The sequence below is a fragment of the Syzygium oleosum genome, unplaced genomic scaffold, assembly GCF_021117445.2.
Source record: "Syzygium oleosum isolate NSW1041296 unplaced genomic scaffold, Sole_v2.1 Sole_v2.20, whole genome shotgun sequence".
NCBI lineage: Eukaryota > Viridiplantae > Streptophyta > Magnoliopsida > Myrtales > Myrtaceae > Syzygium > Syzygium oleosum.
This window is the reverse complement of record NW_026607504.1, coordinates 28,880-48,020: the sequence shown is the minus strand read 5'-3', so window position 1 is coordinate 48,020 and position 19,141 is coordinate 28,880. Positions and strand designations below refer to the sequence as shown.

Sequence of the window (19,141 nt, the reverse complement as noted above, 5' to 3'; positions counted from 1 at the left end):
CTCACCAGATCTGGCGAGGCAAGCCCTCGCCAAGGCCACGGCGGCCTCGCCGAGGCGTCGCCTTCCTACGGGCGAGGCCGGCCATGGTCGGTGGCCGGACGCCGGCCATCGGAAATAAGAAGAAAGAAAAGAAAAAAAGAAAAGAAAGGAAAAAAGAAAGAAAAGGAAAAAAAAAATAAAAGAAATGCCACATCAGCCCCCGGCGAGCCACATCAGCTTGAGAAATTAATAAAAAAATGCCACGTCGGATTTCCGGCGAAGTGACACTTAAGTGAACGTTTTTCTCAACTTTTGGCACTTAAGTGATCCGATTGAAACTTTTGGCACCAAAGTGAGCTCCGTACACAATTTTTGGCACTTCTGCTGTTCTTCCTCCCGGTATATTCGATGGTCTACAAAATTTAATATTATCATATATTGATGTATCGCCTCTGAATCAATTTTTTAAATAAGTGCACCATCTATCGTATTTCAAATTATTCTCGGCACGCTACGCATTCATTCAGATTATATCACATCAGCTTGTGTATTGATTTCTGCATAATTTCGTGGGATCTCGCACATTACCTAAAAATTTAACACATGAAGTACACCAACAGAAACGAGAAGATCCAAAGCATACTTAAAACTTAATCAACCCTCACCTCCAAGTAGCCAAGTCCCGGATTGATAATGGAAATGGTGTTACGTCACTAAAAGTTTCATTTTACGAAACAAGTGAGGGTCATGTGCTGTTTCTTTCAGCTAGGAAACTTTTGTCATGTCAACCTTGACTCTTGTTCATAGATTGCTTCGTCCAAGGATAACATTGGGATGCGCATTTTCCACCAGTTCTGCTTTCTATTTAAGTCATCACTGTATATTGATGGGAACTTTTCGTACCGACAAAGTGTACCCCGGAGAAAGATTTGTTGGAGTTTGATGCTCGAGACATCATTATTGTCTAGAATTTTTGTTGTGAATACGATCGTGTTTTGTAGCCCAAATTTTATTTTTGCATAGGGTATCCATTGATTGTATTCGTCATTTGATGGTGCAATTCGCATCAGAATAAGGGTGAAACAACCTAGAAAAAGACAGAGATATGGAATGCGAAATTCGGAATGGGGTAACTTTATTCCAATGGGCTTGAACATATGAATTTCATGACAAAAAAAGTTATTTAAAAACCCAAAATATATACCTTAGTATTACCATTTGAGACCACTTTACATCTTCAGATAGTTATCCTTTAGTCCTTATTACGAAAATGTCATTATCTTCCAAAAATGCCCACTCCTAAATCCTAAATTCGCAGGCCCACTCCAAAACGAACTGAAAAATAAAAAATCAAACCATCGAATCCTAAACAAATGCTAGAATGAGTTTTGCTTAGAGGAATGTAAATACTATTTGCAAAACTAGAGACATGTAAGTGGCCATGGAATATAAAATAAGACATACGTTCTGATATTTCCCCTGTATTTGAAAGATACCACAACAATGTTTTCCAAGAAACACGTGCTAAACACATTCTAAGTAGAAATTTATTGCTGAAAAGAGCATCTAAAGTCCTTGGACATTTTTGAAAACAATCCTATGGAAAAAAGCGCAATTGTCCACTACCTTCTAGCAAGTGGCATGTGAGGGGAAAATGTACCAATTCAGATATAAACATTTCAATTGAATCAATTTAGTTATAAACATTTTCATATTGGTAATAAATTAGTTCATCCATCCAATTTAGGCTGGAAATTGCTGACGTGGATGCCAGTGCTGACGTGAGCATTTTTAAAGAATATTTTAATAATTTTTGAATATTTATAAATTTTTTTTGTTCTTTTATTTTCTTTTATTATTTTATTATTTCTTTTTTTTTCCTTCATTTTGGCTGGTATGGGTCACCAGCCCCGTCGGCCGTAGGCGAGGCCATCACTGCCTCGCCGGTAGCGAGTGAGGGTGTGAAGGCCCTCACCCTCGCCAGCAAAATTGAAGGAAAGAAAAAAAAAGAACAAAAAAATTATAAAAAATTTACAAAATTATTAAAATATTTATAACTAAATTAATATAAATATAATAAGTTTAAGATTTTTTTTTATTATTTTTGTACTTTTCCTGCATGCGAGAGTTCGGAACCTCAAGTACCATGTTATTTTGTGGTGTTAGGCAACCAGTGAGTCAGTGACCCCACCCTCTCACCTGCACTGACACTGACAGTACAGCCATTACGAATCATCATCTCCTCTCGTCAATTCACGTCCACAGAGGGTATAACATATATTCGTTGGGTTAGTTGAAGTGGTTTCTGATTCTGCTAGGTATTATGCATGTCCATTGTCCATGCAAAGAGAAAAGAGAAGGTTATGATGGACTACAAATAGGAGCTAGTGTATCAAATCCAGAAGAAGTAAAACCGTCCCAGCTACACAAGGCCCCACGCACGGGAGACCTTTCGTTTGGCTCGAATCTTCCACTATGGATTTACTTATATTTCATCACTTAACACACCTCACCCCCGTCTCATCTGATGCTCATACGTACGTGTCAAAGAACAGGAATTAGTCGGAAGACCTTTTGCGTACGTAGGCTATTCAGAAGGAGCCTGGCAGATGCTGGCATGTCACCGCAGGGAGGATGAGGAGGATGGTGGGAAGGGACAAGGAGAGCTGCACGCCCCGGAACATGCCATCAAATTGACGACTAGAGATGAGAAGAAGAAGAGTAAGACTAAGGACGACAAGATAAAGGAGAGGGTCTTGGAGAAGCTGAGGGCGACGGAGGGTGTCTCTGTCTCACAGGAGGCAGTGGAGAGGGTCGATGCATTGGAGCTGCTGCACTAGGGGTGAGCAACTTAGACTACCGAAATCGGGACCGGACCGGACCGGACCGAACCGGACTGGCGGGTTTGGTCCGGTTCTTAGGACTATCGGTCCGGTTCCCGGTTCCTAAAAGCGGAACCGATTTCCGGGCGGTCCGGTTCCCGGTTCCAAGGAGAAACCGGACCGACTATTTAATATATATTTTTGTTATTTTTTTCTTTAAAAAATTAATAAAATGTGAACTAAACTCTAAGTGAACTTCATTATCATAAATTCATTGATAAAAATTAGTAAAATGTGAATTAAACCTTAAATGAACTTCATTGACAAAAATTAGTAAAATGTGAACCAAACCTTAAGCGTTTAATAAAAAAAAAAAGGGACAAGTGCACTACAAGTCCTAAAACTTGTCACAAAAGTGCATTTAAGTCCTAAAACTTGCAAAAAGTTCATTTGAGTCCTAAAACTTGTCAAAATGGTTCATTTGAGTCCTAAAGTTAACACCGTTAGATTTACTAACGGAAAAAGCTGACGTGGCGCCGACGTGTCATTTTTAATTATTTTTCTTGAGACACGCGGCGCCACGTCAGCAAAAATAAAAATAAAAATAGAAAAAGCTGAAAAAAACAAAAAAAAAAGGAAAAAAAAAAAAAAAGAACCGGCGGTGGCCAAGCCCGGTGGCCACCGCCGGTGGCCGAAGCCCGACGGTCGGGAAGGACCGGCGTTCATCACCTGGGCCTTCCCGAAGCCCGGCGACCCTCGCCGGCCCCGTGCGAGGGCCGGCGACCCTCGCTCGAGATCGGGGCGAGGGTCGCGCCCTCCCAGATCGAGGGTCGCCGGCCCTCGCCGGGACTCGCCCGGGGCCGGCGAGGGTCGCCCGGGCCTTCCCAAGGCCCGGCGACCTCCGCCGGCCCCGGGCGAGTCCCGGCGAGGGCCGGCGACCCTCGATCTGGGGGAGGCGCGACCCTCGCCCCAGATCTGAGCGAGGGTCGCCGGCCTTCGCCGGGGACTCGCCCGAGCCGGCGAGGGTCGCCGGGCTTCGGGAAGGCCCAGGCGACCTCCGCCGGTCCTTCCCGGCCACCGGGCTTCGGCCACCGGCGGTGGCAGCCGGGCTTGGCCACCGCCGGTTCTTTATTATTTTTTTTCTCCTTTTTTTGGTTTTTTTTTTTTTTCAGCTTTTTCTATTTTTATTTTTATTTTTGCTGATGTGGCGCCACGTGTCTCAAGAAAAATAATTAAAAATGACACGTCGGCGCCACGTCAGCATTTTCCGTTAGTAAATCTAACGGTGTTAACTTTAGGACTCAAATGAACCATTTTGACAAGTTTTAGGACTCAAATGAACTTTTTGCAAGTTTTAGGACTCAAACGCACTTTTGTGACAAGTTTTAGGACTTGTAGTGCACTTATCCCAAAAAAAAAAAACTAAACTCTAAATGACCGGTTCCATTGGACCGGACCGAAATCGGACCGGACTGGTGGTCCGGTCCGGTCCGCGGTTCCCAAAATTGGGAACTGGTTCTCTCGGTCCGGTTCCCGGTTCCACTTTGGAACCGGACCGGACCGAGAACCGATCACCCCTACGCTGCACTGACTGAAGCAGCTTTTGGTGGACATCTTCCCCATCCTCTCCCCTGCCACCGCCTCTCGCCTGGTGGATGATGCTGCCGATGAGGTTGCGGCTCTCTCCTCTTCCTCCTACCCTCCCTCCAAGCTTTGATCACTGTCTACTTCCTTGCGGCCTTTCTACTTGCCATATATTCCCTTCTCTCTTTTTAATTCCTTTTCTTTTCCCTTTCCAAATGAAGGTTTATCTTATCTTCGTATCCCCTTTTATGGCTTCTTTGGTAACTTATCTTTTGCTTCATTCACATTACGACCATTGTTGTTAAATAGATTTTGTTGAGGGAATCAATAGTTTAAATCTATGAATGGATCGAGAATCGAATTGTCCTAAAATTAATTCATAATTATGCAAAATTTCTATTTGGTAATCTGTCTTTTGTTTCATTCACATTACGACCACGACCGTTGTTGTTAAATCAACTTTGTTTAGGGAATCAATAGTTTAAATCTATGAATGGATCGAGAATCGAATTGTCATAAAATTAAATCATAATTATGCACAATTTTCTATTTGGTAACTTGTCTGGAACCTGAGAACCGAGCCGTGGGAACCTTCCATGTTCCAAGGTATATAAAATATGTTGGAAATATGATTTTACATTGTTGGAAATATGATTTGATTTTGATTGTAGTGCCGACCTCGATTACGGACTAATTGATCCAAAGGATCCGTAATTGGTTTGGTAAATATGAAGTTGCGATCCTTGTATATTATTTCCTGTTTTTTTCTCATTTTTTACGGTATAAATAGATCAATGTAAATGTATACAAATCATATCAATTCAATACATTTTTTCTCCAATTTCCTTTTGGTTTCTGTCATGGTATCAGAGCCACTCTTCCTGGCCTAGCTTTCGTGAACCCCACCCTTGAATTGCCTCCATTTTTTCTGATTTGTTATTATGAATCAAGCCCTTCCAAAACAAATCAACACCCGGATAGGAATTTAATTCAGAGATACCATGGCCAAGAACAAGAACACGGTTACTGGAGAAAATTCTTCAACGGAGGAAACTCCAAAGCCACCTTATAATAGAGTCTTGGATCACATTGATCAAACTGATGATCAACGATCCACAGCACAAGACCCTGTTGATCCTGCTCTTGCTCCAATTCACGTCTCCAGCCCGGTCCAGTGGCCACCAGTCCACTAGTTTCTAGTTCAAGGTCCATGGGCTCTCGGGCCAAACTAGTCATGGGCTCAATACGGCACATCTGGAGAAGAAGCATCCCCGAATCTTGGAGCCCAGCGCATTGAAGGTGGGCCAATTTCTTTCAATGCAGGAGCCAACCTAAACGCAGGGATGGGTTGGACGGGTCTGGGCCATAGACCCGAATTCATTCCACCGGGTCCAGGGATAAATTCCTACCCGAATCTAGGACCCGGTCTGATGCCCTATGCAGTTCCAATCAGCAGTGGCCGCCCCGAGCCCGGCGAACCCCTTTACACATCGTCGGCCGACGGGCTAGAATCGTGCCTCATCAGCTTACAACTTGCCGGACCTAAAAACTACAGTACCTGGGCTCGGGACTTCTGGCAGGCCTTGGTTACCAAGGACAAAGATGGGTTCCTTGACAGAACTGTGCCCTTCCCATCCGACGACCGCTTACGATGGCACTGGCGCAAATGCAACCAGCTCGTGTGCACATGGATTTGAAATTGCTTGGCCCCTGAGGTTGCCACCAGACTCCCACCGACTGAAGATGTGAAGACAATCAGGGACAATATCCATGAAATGTATGGAAAATTAGACCGGGCCAAAATCTTCTCACTCACCTAGACCTTGTTAGAGTCGAAGCAAGGGAACCTATCGATTACCACATGCTTCAACTGACTCTCGGCTCTGTGGAACGAGCTCGAAGCAGCCAAAGACAAGCTTGAAGGGTCCGACGAAACGCTTCGGCAATATAGAGCAATGCGAGAAAGGGAGAAGGCTAAAAGATTTCTAGTGATTTTAAATGAAAATTACTCACATTTTAGGTTGCAAATCCTTGCGATAGAACTCGCGCCACCGCTCGGTCGGATCTACCAGTTGGCCGTCCAAGAGGAGAGCCACCACATAGCTGCGACCGAGTGTGCAAGGGTGAGTGAAGGCATCACCCTCGCCGCTTTCTCATCTAGCTTCGCTCCGGCCGAATCGACGAATGGAGCCCCCACTGGAAGTCGCAGATCTCTGGGGAACTCAGGAACTCGAAGACTGGTTGCGCCCAAAGAAAATGAAGGAAACCCTAGGGTTTCTCAAATGGACGGCTATGATCAATGCATGGGATTGAACGGCTCTTATTTAGCCATCAAATCAGTTGAATCTAACGGCTATCAACAGGCCACATCGGCGTCGGCTTATAAGGGATCCTATGTCTCATGAAGTGCCAAGTCATCAGAGATGGTTAGTGAGCAAAACTCTAAATTCAAAAATAAATATTGTGAGTATTGCAAGCGCCTACACCATACTATTGATACATGCTAGAAATTATGTGGCAAACCAAATGTTAAAGACAAAAAAGAGAAGGAATTTTCTGCTTATCAGGTTTCTGCACATAGAATTGATGGGGCATGTGAAACAATTACTCAAGATCAGTATCAGAATATTATGAAAATTCTGAGTCAACTAAAGAACAGTGACAAAAATGACCATACGACTGGCAAACTGATGGGCTTGGGTAATATTGCACAAGGACTATATTTCTGGGTTGATTCTCCAAGAGATTTAGATTCATTGAATAAGGGCATTTCTTGTAATGCTACTATTCGCAATGAAAATCTCCTTTTTCATCAACGTTTGGGTCATAGCACACATTTTCCTCATCCAAAATGTCCAATATGTCCTTTAGCTAAACAGTCTCGAGTATCTTTTCCAATTAGTACATTTCGAGCTAACGGTGCTATTTCGTTACTCCATATGGACATCTGGGGTCCTCATCATACCCATCATCGTGATGGATCCCGATTTTTTCTCACAATTGTGGATGATTATACACGTGCCACCTGGTTCTTCCTTATGCAATCCAAAAGCCAAACCTTTTCTCATTTGTCGAATTTCCTTTCTATGATTAGAAATTAATTCGAAAAACCTATCCAAAAAATTTGTACAGATAATGGGCGTGAATTCTTTATGTATGATTGCATATCATTTCTATCTGTGCATGGGATACTTCATGAAAGTTTTTGCACCTATACTCCACAACAAATGGAATTGTTGAGCGCAAGCATAGACCATCTTTTGGAAGTAACCCGAGCATTAAAATATCAAGCTTCCATTCCGGAAAATTTTTGGGGAGATTGTGTGGTCACGGCAACCTATTTGATTAATTGCATGCTAATTCGAATTCTTGAAGGTCAAACCCCTTCTGAGATGCTTTACGGGAAATAACCAAAAATTGATCATCTTAAAGTATTTGGTTGTTTATGTTATGCAACGACTGTGGGCCCTCAGGATAAAATGGATCCCTGTGCCACTCAGTGTATTTTCATGGGATATCGTTCTCTTCAGAAAGGATACAGAGTTATGGAGATCTCTACAGGGCATTTCTTTATAAGCAGGGATGTTACATTTCATGAGGATGTATTCCCTTTTCAGAAGAAGATACCTTCATCATCCTCATCATCCGACTACTGTCAATTTTTATCCGATGATGATTTATCCATAACTCCTCAATATGTTATCGTCGCACCAAAACCGTCTATGCTAGTTATGAGAGAATCTTTGAGTCAAGTAGATGAATCACTAGTATTATATGAGGATATTCATTCACCAATTGTGGCTTCATCTCCACCACAGCTTGCTTAGGAATCTTCCTCAGTACCTGAACAAGTACCAACTGAGCAACCTTGACGTTCTAGACTCAATATTTGTCCACCTACATGGACCAAAGACTACATATGCTCTACATTGAGTTCTCCAGGTACACAATATCCTCTGTCTTCGTATGTCCCATTTAGTTGACTCTCACCAGAACATATGTGTTGCATCAGTCACATTTTAGAAGAACAGGAGCCATCTTCATATAATGAAGCAGCACATGATCTTCGATGGCAACATGCGATGGCAGCTGAACTCCACGCCCTCATGGAAAATCACACTTAGGATATTGTTTCATTATCCCCATATCGGAAGCCGATTGGTTGTAAATGGATATACAAAATCAAATTCAAGGCGGATGGTTCTATTGAACGACACGAGGGTCGTTTGGTAGCTAAATGATTCACACAATGAGAAGGTTTTGATTATCATGAAACCTTTTCTCTTGTTGCCAAAGAGGTAACTGTTCGTTCTTTCTTGTCCTTTGCCGCTATTCGTAATTGGCCATTGCATCATATGGATGTGCAAAATGCATTTCTTCATGGAGATCTAGATGAAGAAATTTATATTGAACTTCCATAGGATTTACATAAGCAGGGGGAGTATTGAGTATGTCGTCTCCGTAAATTCTTATATGGGCTTAAATAGGCTTCTAGGCAATGTTATGCTAAGTTCATTGCTACACTAACAAATCCAATTTTTCAGCATTCCAAACATGATTATGCCCTATTCACATGGACTGCAGGTACTTCATCAATTTATTTGCTGGTATACGTTGATGATATACTTATCATGGGGAATAATGACTCTCATGTTGCGAAATTCAAAGAATATTTGCATTCAACTTTCCACATTAAGGATTTGGGACCTCCCAAATATTTTCTTGGGATTGAAATTGCTCGATCTCATAAAGGAATCGACCTTAGTCAGCGAAAATTTATCTCGGAAATTGTTTCAGAAGCAGGAATGTCAGGATGCAAATCAACTGTTATACCAATTGAATAAAATGCCAAGCTGACGACACATGAATGTGATATGAGTTCATCTTCGTCTATCAAGGATCCATTACTTAAGGATCCATCGGCATATTAGCGGCTTGTTGGAAAATTAATATATCCTACCGTGACAAGACCTGACATATGTTATGCAATGCAAATACTTAGCCAATTCATACATAGCCTGAAACAATCCCATATGAATGCAGCATTAAAGGTTGTAAAATATTTGAAGGGATGCCCAAGACTTGGTATATTCTTGTCTCGTGACTACAACATGAAGATGACAGCTTACTGTGACACAGACTATGCTACTTGCCCAATGACCAGGAGATCCATCACTGGTTTTTACATCAAATTGGGAAGATCATTAATTTCATGGAAAACAAAGAAACAGTCAACAATATCATTATCATCAGCCGAATCAGAGTATTGAGCCATGGCAAAAACTGTTTGCGAAATAGTTTGGCTACAAGGACTACTTTCAGACCTTGGAGTGCAAGTTGATGGATCAAGTGAATTGTTTTGTGACAATGATGCTGCACTCAAACTAGCGGCAAATCCAGTCTTCCATGAGAGAACAAAACATATAGAAGTTGATTGTCATTTTGTTCGGGACAAGATTCGAGAAGGGATCCTTGTGACAAAAGGAATTGGAACTGTGGAACAGCCTGTAGACATCTTCACTAAGCCACTATGTTAAATACAACATACATACCTACTAAGCAAGCTAGGTGTTCTCGACATATATAGGCTACCAGTTTGAGGTGGAGTGTTGGAAATATGATTTGATATTGTTAGAGATATGATTTGATTCTGATTGTATCGCCGATCTTAATTACGGACTAATTGATCCAAAGGATCCGTAATTAGTTTGGTAAATAGGAAGTTGTGATCCTTGTATATTATTTCTTGTTTTTTTTCTCATTTTTTTACATTATAAATAGATCAATGTACATGTATACAAATCATATCAATACAATACAATTTTTCTCCAATTTCCTTTCGATTTCTGTTAGCATAAGTTCTAGGTTCCAAAAATTAGGGAATTATTTCGACAAGCAGGTCTAGGTTCTACGTAGAACCTGTAACCTGGAACAAGTTTTTATGTTTTTTTTTATCTGTGTCTTCACGCAATCCTGCTATATTCTATGGCTTCAGATGATGAGTATATAATCTAAAACTACTAATCTAAGCTTGGATTTTATGACTGAGACTATTTCTCATGTGTCTAAGTATGTTGTGTTCAGTAGATTGTAGCAGCAAGCGATTGTTATAAAATGTGATGTTTAATTATAATCGTTCAATTAATAATATATGTGGAACCTAATAGACCTTGGAACCGACCCTAGAACCTATGACAGGGAAGGTTCTAAGTTCCAGGGTATGCAAAGTAGGTTCCATGTTCTAAAAAATAAGGAACCTGTTTCAATGAGTAGGTTCTAGGTTCTAGATGGAACCTATACGAAACCTGAAACTGCTCACCCCTAACAACCATTGTTGTTAAATCGATTTTGTTTAGGGAATCAATAGTTTAAATCTATGAATGGATGGAGAATCGAATTGTCCTAAAATTAATTCATAATTATGTACAATTTCTATTTAAAGTAATATAAGTCACAAAATTTTTGCATAAGAATTATAATTTAGGGAAAAGAAATTTCAGTTTCGATTACACGTTCTCATTCTTATTCAGAAGAAGATACAATTTCATTTTTTTTTTCATATGAAAATTACATTCAAATATCAATCATAAATATTTTATCTGTCTGGCCTCTTAAGGTAGAAGTTCTCCATGAGGCACAGAACAATAAGATTCTGGTTAGGATATAAATCAATCAGTTAAACACTATATTTTTAGTGTTTTCTCTAGCTTGCTTGGCTGCTTTTAAGTTGCGATAAATACCTCGTACACATAAAATATGATAAAGTGATATAATCCAATAGATAAACATAATAAAAAAATGAATCATTGATAGTAACTTTTTAAATCATAGATTGGTTAGTGAATTTGCTTGCTAATTAGAATATTAACGATGTGCGTAATTGATCTGTAGTGTTAAAGCCTCGATTCGAATCAAATTATACTATTGTAGTAATTACAATTATCATAGCACACTTTTTTGCTTCCTCAACTAGGCTAATGATTGGATGTTTTTGAGATAATTGTCCAAAAAGTTTGAAACCTAATGTACATCGGTCAATTCAGTCCTAGGTTTTCAATTTAACTAATTTAGTCATAAACCTTTTCAACGAATTGCTAATATAGTCCTTTCGGCCAATTTACGTGGCGGTGTAGTCTACACCAGACGTCCTAGATGGCACGATTGGTGATTGACCATATCACAAATCTGATCTAATCAGTTCTGTGCTACATATGTATCGGGCTTGTCTTTAGAGTATTAAATTTTAAACCCGTCTATTGATTCATAATTGGAGGGGTCCACCCGCCAATTTATTGTTGGTCCTTTAATTTTCTTAGCAATTCCTATCAACATCAGTCCGCCCAATCCATGATTGAAATGGAATCTGCGGACTTGCATTAACATCACGTAAAAAGCATAAGTTAAATTAAAGTCACCCGAATTTGATGTCCACAAGTTCCGGCGGTTCAGGATATGATAACTTTTGTTAATCGATACTCAATAACAAGTCCAATTGATTCACTCCACTTGAGTTAGAAAACAAACCATGGCTGATGGGTGAAGTAGTCTACTTATTCTGACTGATACTTATTTAGACTTTTAGAGATGTTATTATGATCAAGTAAAAGCGATATACCGAAAATCACTCTTCATTCTAGTAAAGTTTTATATTCAACAAGGATAACTGCTTTCATGCGACAATTATAGGCACAAGGGAATATTCAGCATGCATACATGGGACACGCGAAAAGCGAATAAAAAGAACAGATGATTTCAGAATTTTACAATTGCAAAATGCCAAGGTCAAAGTTACGGATACTTTTAACATTTTGATTTGCGTGTTTAGCAATAACATTGCATTTTTTTTTCTTTTACGTGAGCTAATACATTAAATGAACTAATCGATCTCCTCCCCCAATTAATTAAAGTAGGCGTGGGAAATGCTTGCCCAATTATCAAGGAATAGTTTAAATCTGTTGAGGAAAACTCCTATTGATTTTGAGGTTGACAAAACCTTCTGTGTTATTGTAAATCTAATACTCATTCTGAACAATTTTATTCCAGGTCTGTATATTCTGGAAGTTCAGAAGAAAGTTATTCAGACTTTACAATCTATCAAACATGTTTTTGAAGACCCACATAATCTAAGTTCTGAGATTCAGAAGCAGAAGTTATTCAGATGCAGAAGCAGAATTTATTCGAGATGCGAGATGCGAGACGAAGAAATTATTCGAGACGCAGACGAGAAGTTGTTCGATGCGAGACGCAGAATTTCTTCAGACGCAGAATTCAGAACGTAACACAACAGCTAGTGATCTGGCATGGATTTCACAGAAGGAATGTTCTGATTGTCTCAATCTGAATCAAATTGATTGACAATCAAACATCATGACAAGAATGCATTACAACGGACAAAGTTCTACTTATGGAAACCAAGATTCTGATTGTATGGGCGACCAGAATCAGCGGGATTCAGAATCTGTTATCCAACGGCTACTCAATCCTTAGTATACAAATCTGTCCAAGGTGAAGATTGGAAGATGATCCTCTGAATGCTTTCCAACGGCTAGTTTGGAAGTGGAGGAGTATTTAAGGAGATCAATGAGCAGCAGAAGAAGAAACAGAATCAAGAATCAACAAGTCCAAAGTCTGAGCTTAATCCAATTATTTTCTCTTGTCATTCTGAGCCAAACATTAAGATCTTGAGGGACACACTTGTAAGAGTGATTGTGTGAGATAGAGAGTCCTATCATACACAAGAGTGTTAACACTCAGAAGTTGTAATTCCTCTTGATTACATAGTGAAATCCAGCCAATAGGCTGTAAGCGTGGGAGAGTGGACGTAGGCTTGCTATAAGCCGAACCACTATAAACTTGTGTGCAGATTCTCTTTCCCTTATCTCTTACTTTACTTTCTGCACATCAAGAGCACAGTCTATATAATCTGTCTTGAATCTGAATTTTATTCAGACTCTTCTGTGATTTATTTTGTTTCCGCATAAATTACTAAAAATTGTTTTAGATCACCTAGTCACCCCCCTCTAGGTGATCCTTGCTAGCTACATCAATTGGTATCAGAGCAGGTTGCTCATTTATTGAAGTGTCTTACTTCTGAGCTAACGATCTATATGGCTAGCTATGGTGCTCCAGGACTCATTGAAGGACAGAGCAACAACAGACCACCATATTTCGATGGCAAGGAATATAGTGTCTGGAAGAATAAGATGAAGGCATTCATAAAGTCAATTGATCACATGCAATGGGATGTCATCATCAGAGGTGTCAATCCAAAGTCTTCTGATTCAAAAGAAAAGGCAGATGCAAGCAAAGCAGCAGATCCTCCATTATCTCAAACTGAGATATCCAAAAGAGAAACCTTAGATTCCAAAGCAATTTATTCTCTTTATTGTGCCTTATCACCTATTGAATATAAAAAAATTGCTGCTTGTGAATCAGCTAAGGAAATCTGGGATACTCTCCTTATTACTTATGAAGGAACAGATCGAGCCAAGGAAACTCAAATCAATCTTCTGCTTGGTCAATATGAATCCTTCAAAATGAAGCCTGGAGAATCAATTGCTGATTTGTATGACAGGTTTACTGATATAGTAAACGGTCTTGCTTATCAAGGACAACCAGTTCCAGATGCAATGAAAGTCAACAAACTTCTGAGAGGACTGACAAATCAGTGGGACAACATCAAAACATCTCTTCGAGAGACGCAAAGAATCAAGCCTCTATCAGTGAATGAGTTGATTGGAACTCTTCAATCATATGAGACTGAGAAACGAAATGAGGAGATTGAATCCAAAGGTAATAAATCAATTGCTTTGAAGACTAACATTGATTCTGATGCAGATTCTGAAGATGAAGACGTTGATGATGAAGAACTAGCTCTCTTTATAAAGAAGTATAAGAAAATGAAGATCAAAGGAAGAAACCTCAGAGGTAAGAAGCCTTTTGAGAAGAAGAAATCTTTCGATGAGACAGAAAGATCGAAGGATGTTATATGCTTTCACTGTAAGAAACGTGGACATATCAAGCCAAATTGTCCACTTCTGAAAAAGAAGACCAAGTTTGAGAAAGCAAAGAAGGCCTTAAAAGCGAAACACGGGTGACACGAATGTGAAGACAAGTGATGAAGATTTCGTCTAATGGCTAAGTCGACTCGGACTCGATTCGGTTCCGATCCCAAAGTGGAGATTGAGGTAAAACATTCGACATGCCTATTGAAGTATCAAATTACATTGATGAATTATGCTTTGAATTCAAGATCTGCTCTTAAATGCATCTCTTCTTTGAAAAAGGAAAATTCATCACTGAGGCAACAGGATGTTTCACAAAAAGAAAAAATCGATTTCCTTCAAAAAGAATTTCATCAAGTCAAGGAAAGTCGAGATTTTCTTTCCAAAGAAAATGCAGTTTTGAAAAAGCAAGTTTCAGAAATTACTTCCAAATTTTCAAAGGGTTCAGAAACCTTGAAGCATATCCTTTCTATCCAAATTCCTTACTACAACAAATCTGGTCTCGGATTTGTGAAGGAAAGTGATAGCTTGATTGATTTTCCAAAGGTCAAGGAGAGATTAAAACAAAGACCTCCTCGACAAGCTTATAAAAATCATTTCAAAAGGAATTTTGTAAAACCTGTTGGTCGAAGTGCACTCAGGTGCTCAAAATGTGGAGATCCACAACATTTTGAGAATGAATGTCCTAAGGTTTGGAGACCTATTAGAAGAGATTTTGTTAAGACAGCCTATACTAACGCTCAAGGACCCAAACAAATTTGGGTACCAAAGAAAACTTGAGATGTTGTGTTTTTTGCAGGTTACCACAAAGAGAAAAAGGAAGTGGTACCTAGACAGTGGATGCTCTAGACATATGACAGGAGATCCAAGTATATTCGTTGATCTACACAATCTGAATGGTGGAAAAGTATCCTTTGGAGGAAATACCAAAGGAAAAATCGTTGGCAAAGGAACAGTTGAAATTGGAGGACTTACAATCAATGATGTCTCGTTGGTAAAAGGACTCAACTACAACTTGATAAGCATAAGCCAACTATGTGATACAGGTTTCAGAATCAACTTTCAAGAAGATACATGCTCAGGGACAAGCAAAGATTCTTCTCAAACATTTACAGGAAGAAGACATGGCAATATCTATCTTCTAGATGTCAATCCAAAATCCACTCATTGCTTGATCTCAATCAAAGAGGATGAAGATCTATGGCATAGAAGATTGGGGCATATCAGTATGAAACAAATCTCAAAGATCTCAAACAAGAAACTGGTTCGAGGTCTACCAGATTTGAAATACAAGAAAACAGAGTTATGCAATGCCTGCACTCTAGGAAAACAAGTAAGAAGTTCTTTCAAGTCTATACATCATGTTTCCACTGATCGTGCTTTGCAGCTTCTTCATATGGACCTATTTGGACCAACCAGAACACAAAGTATTGGTGGTAAGAAATATTGTTTAGTCATTGTTGATGACTTCACAAGATTTACTTGGGTGTTCTTTCTTGCTCATAAAAATGAAGCATTTTCATATTTTTCAAAATTTGCAAAAAGAGTTCAGAATGAAATGGGCTATTCCATTTCCTGCATTAAAACTGATCATGGGGGAGAATTTGAAAATCAAAGTTTTTCAGATTTTTGTGAGGAAAATGGCTTTCAACACAATTTTTCTACTCCTTATACACCAGAACAAAATGGTGTTGTGGAAAGGAAAAATCGTTCTTTGCAAGAAATGGCAAGAACTTTGCTGATTGAAAGCAAAATTCCTTTTTATTTCTGGGCAGATGCAGTTTTTACAGCATGCTATATCATTAACAGAGCTTTTCTCAGACCCATTCTTGAGAAAACCCCCTATGAGCTTTACAAAGGTAGAAAGCCCAACATTTCATATTTTCGCGTGTTTGGTTGTAAATGCTATATCCTGAAAAATCCAAATGACCGCACTGGAAAGTTTGATGAGAAAGCAGATGAAGGATTTTTCCTTGGATACTCAACTTCAAGTAAAGCATACAGAGTCTACAACAAGAACTCTCAGACTGTTGAAGAATCAATGAATGTGAGGTTTGAAGAAAACATTCAGACTCACAGAGATGAATCTGAACCATCTCCCAACATTCAAGAATTATCAGAAGTATCAGAAGGCAAAGAAGATATAATACAGACTCAACCAGAAAGTTCAGAGTCTGCAAATTTTCAGAAGGAAAAATATGACAAAAACTGGAAACATAAATCCAGTCATCCGAAGAACCTCGTTATTGGAGAAATAGAAGATGGTATCAAGACAAGATCCAAACACAAAGAGAACATCAGCAACTTGGCTTTGATATCAGAAATAGAGCCAAAAGAAGTTGGTGAAGCTTTATCAGATGAAAGCTGGATCGATGCTATGCAGGAGGAACTTCAGCAGTTCAGAATCAATAAAGTATGGGAGCTTGTGCCAAGACCCAAAAATCATCCTGTAATTGGAACAAAATGGGTATTCAGAAACAAACTGGATGACAAAGGGAAAGTTACAAGAAACAAAGCAAGACTGGTTGCAAAAGACTATTCTCAAGAAGAAGGCATAGACTATGATGAAACATATGCACCAGTTGCAAGGTTAGAAGCCATTCGGCTACTACTAGCTTATGCTTGTTTCCATAACTTTAAATTATTTCAGATGGACGTGAAAAGTGCCTTTCTGAATGGATTTATCAAAGAAGAAGTATATGTGGAACAACCACCTGGTTTCGAAGAACCAAGAAAGAGTGATCATGTCTACAGACTCAAGAAGGCTCTTTACGGTCTGAAACAAGCACCAAGAGCTTGGTATGAAAGGTTAAGTAACTTCCTTCTGCAAAATGGTTTTACCAAAGGTAAAGTTGATACAACTTTATTTGTTAAGAAAAAGGGTAAGGATTTCCTACTTGTTCAAATTTATGTTGATGATATAATCTTTGGATCTTCTAACGAATTGCTATGCAAGGAATTCTCAAAGAATATGCAGAATGAGTTCGAGATGAGTATGATGGGAGAATTATCATTCTTTCTTGGCCTTCAAGTGAAACAAACCAAAGATGGTACTTTCATTTGCCAAGAGAAGTATGCAAAGGAGATTATCAAGAAAGTTGGATTACAGAATTGCAAGAAGACAGACATTCCCATGTCTCATTCATCCAAACTGGACAAAGATGAAAATGGTAAAAAGGTTGATCAAAAGGTGTATAGAAGCATGATAGGCTCTTTATTATATCTAACTGCATCTAGACCTGACATTCTCTTTAGTGTCTGTATGTGTGCAAGATTTCAATCAGACCCAAGGGAATCTCATTTTTCTGCAGTAAAAAGAATAATCAAATACATTGGAACATATCCAATGTTAGGTCTTTGGTATTCCAAAGATTCAGATTTTACTCTTACTGGATATTCTGATGCTGATTTAGCTGGATGTAAAGTGGACAGGAAAAGCACTTCCGGTACATGTCAACTGTTTGGGAATATGTTGGTATCCTGGTACTCAAAGAAGCAGAGTACAGTTGCACTTTCTACAGCAGAAGCAGAATATGTAGCATTGGGAAGTTGCTGTGCACAGATTCTGTGGATGAAGCAGCAATTACAAGACTTTGATATTGAAGAATCAAGTGTTGCAATCAAATGTGACAACACAAGTGCAATCAATTTGACAAAGAACCCGATTCTTCATTCTCGTGCTAAGCATATTGAAATCAAGCATCACTTTATTCGAGATCATATTCAAAATGGTGATGTAAATATTCAATTTATTGATTCTAAGAATCAATTAGCTGATATATTTACAAAACCTCTTGATAAATCTTCATTTGAATTTATCAGAGAAAAACTGTGCATTATCCATTTTCTTGAAGTGTTTGATAGACAGGAAATTGTTCAGACTCAAGTATTTTCAGTCTGAACATTTTTCAGACTCACAAAGAAAGGTACGTTCCTTATTCAAATTTTGGCGGGTATATAATTAACATTTTTGGCAGGATATTTTTATAATTCGAAGCAAATCAGGTATGCATTCTAATTTATCTGATAAAATCTGCCTAATATATTGTTATGTTTGATTAAGTTTTAGAGAGTATATTTTCTTCCTACTTGTTAGGGATATCTTTTAATTTCTAAAAGTACTTTTTCCTTCCAAAAGTTATCAACCTCCTTTTTAAACCCGTCCTTCTCTTTTCCAAACCCTATCAGTACGATCTTTTTCTCTCAAAAACCTTCCGATATACAGAGACTCTCCTCTTTTTCTTCCAAAAGATCGAAACTTTCGTCTTCAAAGGTGATCATAATGCCGGTCAAGATGGTGGCCCATAGAAGATCTTCTCGTATTCTTAATCAAGACTCAAAATCTACCGCACCGGCGGAATTTTTAGAAGTTTCAGACTCAGAATCCGATCATCATGTCGACGCTTCTGAAGCGTCAACACCTCAGCGTTCGTCTCCACCGAAATCGTCTGGTAAAACTGATTTTCGGTTCATAAACATTAAACGTGTGTGGGGGAATTATCAAAGGCTGAAAAGGAATAATGCCTCTGAGTCAGCTCTTCGTGCTTGTCTGAAAGACAACGATCTTCGCTCTGAAACTCACCTTGTGAAAATCTATTCTAAATACTGCACTAAATCAGGGCAAGTTCCAACCAGCACTACTCCACAAGAAACTTCTTCCAGAAAGGGCAAAGAAAAAGTTGGAGAAGCTTCAACTCCATCTGAAAAGAAATCGGTTCATGTAAGCCCTAAGACATCTAATGCTTCAAAATT

The 19,141-nt window shown here is 39.1% G+C and overlaps 1 protein-coding gene across 1 annotated transcript in view; it reads left to right on the top strand.

Moving 5' to 3' along the window:
- Positions 1–4,769, top strand: part of LOC130140616 (uncharacterized) — a 35,696-nt gene extending 30,927 nt beyond the window's left edge. The window contains 2 exon segments of the mRNA XM_056320457.1: positions 2,613–2,808; positions 4,382–4,769. Coding sequence (XP_056176432.1) covers positions 2,613–2,808; positions 4,382–4,518 — 333 coding nt within the window. The 3' untranslated portion in view covers positions 4,519–4,769.
- Positions 4,770–19,141: the final 14,372 nt, after the last annotated feature.